Raw genomic sequence first — 9,620 nt, forward strand, 5'->3', positions numbered from 1 at the left:
CACTACACACACACACACACACACACACACACACACACACACATACACATATATATACACATACATACACACATACATGTACATATATATATTATATATACACATACATATACACATATACATATATATATATAGTTCATTTGCAAAAACAGATAACTCCGTTTTTAACAATTTTCAAAATCTGTTTTTGCAAATGAACTCACATACATATATATACATGCATATATACACATACATACATATATATATATACACACATACATATATACATATACATATATATATATATACACATATATATATATACATATATACATATATACACATGCATATATACACATGCATATATACACATGCATATATATATACACACATACATATACATACATACATACATATACATACATATATATATATATATAAAACAAAAGTAAATAAGGCCAATTTTAATCTCATATTAACTTTTTAGTATTTCAATGAGTTTTAGTTATTCAAGAAGCTTGAACAAAAATTAAAGGAAAACTTTGTAGCAGTCTGGTCTTTGTGAAGTCAGACAACCAGACCTAGATAATGTTACTATAGCTAGACATTGTCCTGCATGTATACATGTTAACTGGATGACACTGACATTGTATGCTTGCTGCATGTCAACTCTGTTTTTCAGAGTGTGTATTTAAATATCCAGTCATGCATTGTCTCATGTATTCTTGGACAGGCAGATGAGGACTCTAGCTTGAATATGCCACAAGCCCCTTTTATCTCAATTATAATAGTGCATGTAAATACACTTACTGAGACAAAGTATGGACCTGCAAAATCGCGTATCACTCCAGTGGAGGTGCAAATACCCATGTGTCCGATGAAAGGAAAGAGCCATCTGAAAGAATACAACAAACAAAAGGAATCAACAAAACCAACAAAAGCACACCGTTTTAAGATTTTTGATTTTGTTAAAAGCTTATATTAATTTTCTCTGTAAATATGTACATCTTCTGAAAATTTGCTTTATAGTTCTTTATAACTATTTATTTCCATGAGAGTACTAACTGAATGTGTTTTATATACAAAATACAGTAACTACTTTATATATTCGTTATCAATTAATCCAATTTGTTTCAGTCTCATTTATTTTAACTATTTGATTATTGCCTGTTCCACAGTCAGCCATATTTGAACTGTTCTTACTTTAATTAATAAATGTCATTTTTTTTCACAATGAACAGATTTATGCTGATTCTAAGCAATTTAAATGAATGCATTTTGAAAATATGACAATTTAAAATCAAATAGATGCAAATATTGAAATTATTTATTTATTTATTTTTTATTTTTTTGAGTGCAGAAATCTTACCATTTTCATTTCATTAATGTATGACTGACAAATATGCATCACATTACGATTAAGTTTAATCCAAATGGATAGAAATGTTATATGTAATTAAAATACATCAATTTTAAATTTAGGCCTAATTTTTTTTTTTTTTTTTTTTTTTTTTTTTTTTTTTTTTCTTGAAGATTCTGATGAGCTCTTTGATTCTACACCAGAGAGTTCAGATGATTACGTTCCAGATACCACTTCCGAAAGTGACGGTGATGTTAGCCTTACACTAAACCAGACAAAACGTCAGCTTCTTGATGAACTGGATGTTGATGAATCTGGCTCGGTGAGTTGCCCTGACTGTGACACCACAACGTCAGACAAAATGCACGGCCTTACATCCGAAGCATCTGGAACCGGAGAAGAACCCAGTTCAAGTCAGAACACAACGGACGGCGTAGTTGTTAGTGCATACCAAAAAACAGATGGTCTGAAAAGAAAATAGTTGGTTATCCAAGAAAAACAGCAGTCAACAGACAATGCAGTGGTACAATTTTTGTTTATTTAAGTTTACTTTTCATCATTTGCTATGTTAGTTACATTAAACTATATTTAAATAAATAAATACCCGTTTCATTTATGTATGACTGACATATATGCATCAGATTAGGTTTATTATTGTTCATGTTAAAACGGCATAATCCAAATAGATGGAAATTTTGTGTGCAATTCTTGCATGAGGGTTTACTTTATGATAACGGACCAACAGACACAACAATATCCCTTCACTTAATACATTTGCATGGCTAGAGCCAAAAAAGGCACGAGGAAATGGCTAAAAACAGCTATTATTTGAAATTGTTCACAAGAGCGGAAATACACATAAACTTGTGTGTTTTGGGAGGACAGCTGAAAGCACAAGGCTTGATGCTGGAGAATGCCCTTTTCAATATCATACACCTGGCCAGAATCCAGCTTCCCCTGCTGATTCATATTCATGTTATTTTGGCTTTGGGATTCTAACAAGCAGGGCAACAGAACCAGCAAACCAAAGGACAACCAGATAAGGAAGCGGATTAGACACTAGACCAAAATTCCTGTCAAAGTGATTAAAAAAGTATTATCAACAGAGCTCTCAGGGGGGCGATATGAATAACGGTATGAATATCCTGGATAAAACAGCCCCGGTGGAGTTTGTGAAGTGGAGTAGGGCATACGCCGGCACCCCAGATACGCTCCTGTCCATGTGCATATTTATCACCGAGTGTCCTACAGAGCAAGCCGCCGACCCAAATACAGGAGAAGAAGAAAACATGGGGCGAGGAACTCTCACACTGAGATAATCTGCAGTGGAGTACACCAGGGGACTGGTCTAAGACCAGCTGTAATTCATCTCAGCAAATGATTATCGGAAGGAGTCTGGATTCTGATCCCAGACCAGAACATAATGGGTGTTGTTAATGAACTCAAGCTCCATCCCAGGACAAATGCATCAAAGATTCAACAAAGGTGTCGTGTTTGCAACTAATGGTCATAAATTATAATGTATGTTATAGAATTACTGATATGCATTACAAAATGGTGTCCAATCACAAAGATTTTACTTTACAAAAAAAGTATTAAAATGTACTACAATTATCAAAGTATTACCATGGTATTCCACCCAAGTGTATATAGTGCATATGGTAGTCATTTAGCACTATACATCTTATGACAATCCATTCCACACTACTTTTATGTAAAGAGACGAGAAAACATTGTAATCGCTTTAACCATGGCTATAATAACAATAATGACACAGAGGAATGCTACTGTTAAAATCACTCTCAGTTAACAATAGTTATTGTAATAGTTATCTTTATAGTTATCACTCTTGGTGTGAACGGGCCTAAACAGATTTCATTCTGAATGTCTCAAATAGCTTTTTACAATCATTCATGTTTACTGGATCAAGATTAAGTATAGGGAAGGATAATGTTTACACGCACAAAGAGCCGTTTTTAGCCAATGAAATGGCTAAATGAAATAATGAAGGTTAGACAGGTTTTGTTTTCCATGACAATGTAATAACCCTGGTACATTCAAATATTTTGGTAGGCTATGAAAACTGTGAATACTTAATTGTATAGCCACCCTTGTTTGACCCGTTTCTCACACCATATTTTAATTTAACTACAAACCTTATACAGTTTTAGCAAATAACACTCTAAAGATCCGTCTGTTCTTCACACAAAGCTATAATATGACTTAAGTTCAACTACTTTTTGTCATGTTTGGAGCACAACAGCTCCAGTCTCCATCCACACACAACAGCGCCAGTCCCCATCCACTCTTACTGTATCAAAGAATGTGAACATTGTTTAAAATACTTCGAAGAGCGCGTGTTCGAATATTTGAATTTGTGTTCCATGGAACAAAGTCAGGATTAGAGCAACATGAAAACGAGTATAAATGATGGCAGAATTTTATTTCCTAATGGGAACTACTCCTTTAAATCACAGCGACCAGGTTTTCCTTCTCAGTAAAACCGGTTCAAATGCCAAATCTGGTAATGTTTTTATTAAACCTACTTAACGCGACGCGACATACCAGAACGCTGCCACATCAACTAAGCGGTGTACACCGCAATTGCTCGATGACGCGACGCGACGCAACGCATTGCTTCCTGGTGTAATGTTTGGTGTTATGCATCCATCATAAACACAAACCTCTTTCTACGGGACTGAATAGATTTGAAAACATCAACATGAAGCAAAAGCAACAGTGGAGGCGAGAATCACTCACGATAACACGGGGATTGGCGTCCATACAATACAGTAGGGATAGCGGCTAATGTTCGGGTCTATCCTCTCAAACGCTATGTTATAATTCTTCATGGTCTCTATTTCGACAGCATCCGCCATCACCAGCTGTGAGAAATTAACTTCATTCGTTCCGCTTCCTGGATCTGCAGCGCGCTGGCGACGCGAGCGGCGCGTTTCCGGGGTCCCTTTGGCAACTGCAGACCACACACTTTATCAATGGTAAATATCAAGCGATACAATGACACTAATAACCATTGAGAGAGAACATGTTTGACACCAATATCAGATAAACGAGTAGCCTATTAAAGTCAAATGGCATTTTAGCCTAATGTTTCATTTTTATTTTTGTATGAGAGGATCTGGGCATAGACAAGTGTTTATTTATTTATTTAAATGCAAAGGCATTATAAATTAAAAGAATGATCCCAGGTAGGCTATCAAAATAAGATTTAAAATTCATACTTTTGCCACATTATGAGCTACAATTTAGAACATTGTTTAATTGCTTTAATGTAAATAAATAATTAAAAATGAAAATGTAATTTGCTTTGTTTTTGTGAATAAAAAATATTCTATAAAAATAATAATAATAACAGTGTTTGCGCAGAAAAAAGGTACACTGATGAATGAATGAATTCACTTTAAAGGAATGACTTATCCAAAAGTGAACATCTGCTGAATCCAAGATTCAGTGGATGAGTTTGTTTCTTCCTGGGAACAGATTTGGAGAAATTCAGCATTTCATGACATCAGTGATTCCTCTGCAGTGAATGGGTGCCGTCAGAACGAGAGTCCAAACAGCTGATAAAAACATCACAAGTAATCCACAAGTAATCCACACATGAAAAGTCATCTCTTCTGAATCAAGAGAGAAATATGCACAAGATCAAGCACCATTTAGGCTACAAGCAGTAACTAATAAACAGTCCAAAACAGTTCTGAACTAATATGTCAATGGGTTTTGATGTGAGCGGACAACAGGGGATGGACTTTTTCACTGAAGGAAGATTTATTATGGGGAAGGACTCATATTTTGACCAGAAGTGACAGTTTAAAGTTAAAATACCTTAATGATGGATTTATTTCTTACAAGTACATGCTGTTCAGTTCACAAAATGCTAATTGAAGGACTGGAGTGGTGTGGATTACTTGTGGATTATTGTGATGTTTTTATCAGCTGTTTGGACTCTCATTCTGACGGCACCCATTCACTGCAGAGCATCCATTGCTGAGCAAGCCATGTAATTGTAAATTTCTCCAAATCTGTTCTGAGAAAGAAACAAACTCATCTATATCTTTAATGGCCTGAGGGTGGGAACATTTCAACAAATTTTATTTTTTTGGATGAACTATTCCTTTAATGAAAATAAAATATATAAGAAGATAAAAATAAATTTTGTTCCCAAAAGATTTCTGTCAGAGGTTGAGATATGATATGGCTCGGAAATTCTATAACAGTCCTTAACACAATTTAACGGCTTGAAAAATCTTTGGTAACTTACTAGAAGCATGTGTTTCTTTGCATGTGTTTAACTGTGAATATTTAAACAATACAGTTCAATATTAGTTGCCCACTTGAACTGTAGTATAGCAGTATCTGATCCTTATGGATCAATTAACCTCAAGTTTTCCCTCAGTGCTGTATGGATTGCATTGTAAGAGGATCCATCTGTACTCGGGCTGGAGGAGGAGAGGCTCAAGGGAATGCTCTGCAGCCATATGTCCTCCTTACTGGCCCCCATTAGACCTGACAGGTGATATATGGTGCACACAGGAAAAACAAACTACTCAGCAAAAGCCGGCAGACATTGATAAACGAAGGCATGGTGACACAGATACTGTGGGCTCATCGTGGCCGAGCTTGGGGAGTTCTCTTGGGGAGTGTAAAATGCCACTTCAGTTTCTGCCCACAGTATCCAACCCAATTAGGGCAGAAGATTCACAATGTAGTGTCTATTTAAACACACATCAACATTCCAAAGTCCACATCCAAGATGTTTGATCTATTTTATCCCACTAGATTATTCCTTTCCAAGGTCATTTGTATGCATGAAATTAAAATGATCTCAAAATATCTCTCTCTCTCTCTGCTAGAAGCCTCCACCTTTTTACCTTGATCTTGGAGTGGTTAAATATCACAAAGACATGTTCAGGTCACATTTCATACCTATAAATAAATAAATATTCACAATATGCTGTGTATACGGAAAATTAGGCCTAGTTTAAGGACCTAATATTATTTATAGAGTGACTTCATGCACATTTCATCCCAAATTCTAATATAATACATATGGAGTCATTCGTAATTTCCATTGTTCTCAACAAATTCTTATTACTGTAATACAAAATAAAAATGACAAAGTACAATGATTAAAACAAACATTAAAATACATTTTTATAAGATTAAAATAAATAAATAGAATGAGTTTAAAAGAGTGCCTGTAGCACGCAATTAGCCTTTTTTTTCAGGAAACATGTATGCGTGTGTGACAAACGCTACTGGTGGAGCACGTTCAACTTCTTGAGGAAGCTGAATGTAATGTGCTCACTATGGTAATAAAAACTGGTAAGACGCTTTTGTTCTTCCTTGATTCTCATCCGAGGGATAGTAGTCAGCATTTGCACTTGCACGTTTGGTTCTCATAGTGATGTATTCATGGCAGCAGATTCTGTTCTCACCTTGTTTTTGGGAGAACCTAGCAATTAAATGGAGTGTATTCGGCTCTCGAGAGAGTTGAATGCATGCTGTATGATGTGATTGCCGTGAGAAGCTCCACCTATGCTTAACTTTCTCTTGAGGGTTGAGAGTTAAGAGCCTCCTTCCCAAGGTTCGAGTCCCACTGTCACCAGAGGAGAGATCAAAAACAGAGATTGTAGATGGAGCAGAGGATGAGTCAGACGGGAAGTGCTTTCCCTTTCAGAACTCTTCCTGTTAACTCTAATTATTTCATATTGATTTCTTAAAGAAGGAAAGAAACTTAGTAATGTTGATTATCTAATTCTGAGGCATTAGATGCCGAAAGAGTTTAAGCATATATTATTGATAAATTAGTCCCCTCTATGAAAGTAAAAGAAACTGACTTGGGCAAGCTGCTGGATCCAGATGTTCTTTCTTTGACATGCTCTACTGGCGTCAACCCAGGAGGAGGAGGATGTGGCTGAGGAGGGCAAAGAAACAATGGAGTCCTCCCAACCAGCCCATCCCACTTATGAGTAGCGGTTTCTGTCTGTACATAACCACCCTGTTACCATGAGTCTGAGGTGGAGAGATCATAAAATAAATTATATTTGGCCCACATTCATTTGTTTCCTCGAACACAAATTACATGAATGCACAAAGAATATTTGAGCACAGATATGAGTTAATGCCCCCGATTGAAGATACGTTTGCAAACTATGTCTGAATGGGGGAGGCATCATCATTAAAGACTCAGACCCTGTTATCCAAACCTTACCATGTAACATCCCGTTTGAATGGCAACTGGTCAGGCCAGTGGGGCCTTACACATGATGACTGTGTTATGGCGCTTTTCCACTGCGTGGTACGACTCGGCTCGGTGAGCCGTACCGTGCCGTACCATGCAGTGGAAAAGCGCCATTACAGGCATACCAGGCTGATCTGCTGAAACAACTGGTTTAGGGTCCGGGTCTGTTCCCTGCGCCAGTGGCCGAGCTATGCCACACCAAAAATCTCGCTCTCTGAGCCACTAAACAGACAGACATAGATGGTAGTGATGGTGGCCATGGAGAGACATCTGTGGCTGAACCTGGCTGACATTGGGGAGAAAGAGAAAAGCTTTCCTCTCAATGCGCCAGTTTCTCTGCTTGAGCTTTTCAACACATCCGTTGAGATGGTGGTCAGTAAGTTCAGGGAGGCAAAGATACAGTGTGTGGCCTTCAAAAGGTTTATACTGCGGCAATAAATATCTGCTCCTCAGGGCTCTGTGGGGCCTGGTTCATCTAGGTCTGAGGACCAAAGACAGGACCAGAAGGTGAGCATCGCATCCTGCGCTCTTCCTCCTTCTAGGAGTACGACACAAAAGTCGTGATGTGAGGAAGAGTAAGCAAGATATGAGAGAGGAGATTCAGAGGAAGAGATTTGAAAAGCAACATCGAGCAACACCTTCCCTCCCTCTTCCCCCAGAAATTGTTCACACACTTACATCAGGCCCTGGAGTTGGACCGATAATTTTAATTATATAATTAATTTAGCTAAAAACATATTCTCTCTTCTGATAGGTCTGGCGGATGACTTGACTGTGAGCGTTAAGAGCACAACCAGTCTTGATGCTGTTTTTCTGTAGGAGTGAGGATGTTCACTGTTCTTCTTACTGGTGTCAAGTTATATTGCATTTTGTTCAGGTTAGCTGCCTCCCCTACAGCCTGGGGTCCCCTAAGTAGGCTACTCCCTAATAACAAGGTTGAAGCTGTCTTCCCCAGAGTTTGGGGTCCCTTAAGTAGGAAGTTCCATTATAGTAAAGAAGTTGAAGCTGCCTCCCCTGGATATTGGGGTCCCCTAAGTAGGAAGCTCCTTCATAGTGCTGTGGTTGAAGTTGCCTCCCTCACTGGGGTCCCCTAAGTAGGAAGCTCCCTGACAGCAATGGAGCTGTAGCTGCCACCCCCAGACATTTGGGGTCTCTAAAGCAGGAAGTTCCTTCATAGTTTTTCTCCTTCATAGTATTTGGGTTGAAGCTGCCTCCCCCTTTTTTTGGGGGGGGTGTCTTCTAAGTAGAAAACTCCCTACTAGTAATAAAGTTGTAGCTGCCTCCCCCAGATATTGGGGTTCCTTAAGTAGGAAGCTCCCTTATAAGAACAAGGTTGAAGCTTTCTCCCCAGTTGCTGAGGTTCCTTATGTAGCATCTGGACCAATCAAACACACAATATATATTTTGTTAGCAATATTTAACAAATACTCTGTAACACCCCTCAGTTAACAAGCCATATGAGGACCTATGGACCCTTCCCCCGAAATGCGTCTTAACACCTCAGAAAGACACCAGGCCCTGGTCACCATGGCAACCAACGCTGATATCACTGGTTTTATTGCCCAAAGGAATGTGGGTAGAGGACACTCACTACATTTTCCATAGGAAAAACCCAATGCACAGTAAAAATGGACTCTTCTCTAATTAATTCATAGGAAAACCTTTCTTTGAATGAACACACATATCCTTCATGTCATTGTGTATGTTGTTACTGTCCTTGTATATTGTCTTTTATATTGTATACTGTTTTATGCAGGTTTATGATTGAACCACTCGCTCATGTAATCTTGCCTATATGTAATCCTGCCATGTTTAGTATCTATGAATTCGTCTTCTGATGATTGAACAGTAGCTGCCCTTCAATGTATTAGGTCTGGCACTGAGGAGTGAGGAGAAGTAGAGAGGAAACAGGGATTAGGCTACTAATAACCTGTATAACTCATTAAGGAAACAGCAGTTGCTAGAAGTACTGTAATCCTATACAAAGAGCGAAGATGGTGATGGTAAAATAAC

General features: G+C 38.0%; 1 protein-coding gene across 1 annotated transcript in view; it reads right to left on the bottom strand.

The window, feature by feature from the left end:
- The window catches only part of LOC107700749 (transmembrane protein 222-like), a 17,506-nt gene extending 13,185 nt beyond the window's left edge, over nt 1-4,321 (bottom strand). The window contains exons 1-2 of the mRNA XM_016502543.1: nt 4,103-4,321; nt 793-877 (exon numbers count right to left, since the gene is read on the bottom strand). Of these exons, the coding sequence (XP_016358029.1) occupies nt 793-877; nt 4,103-4,221 (204 nt within the window). The 5' untranslated portion in view covers nt 4,222-4,321. The remainder of the gene's footprint in view (nt 1-792; nt 878-4,102) is intronic.
- Between the last annotated feature and the right edge of the window lie 5,299 nt (nt 4,322-9,620).

The sequence above is a fragment of the Sinocyclocheilus anshuiensis genome, unplaced genomic scaffold (assembly GCF_001515605.1).
Source record: "Sinocyclocheilus anshuiensis isolate Anshui unplaced genomic scaffold, SAMN03320099.WGS_v1.1 scaffold1383, whole genome shotgun sequence".
In the NCBI taxonomy this organism is placed as follows: Eukaryota; Metazoa; Chordata; class Actinopteri; order Cypriniformes; family Cyprinidae; genus Sinocyclocheilus; species Sinocyclocheilus anshuiensis.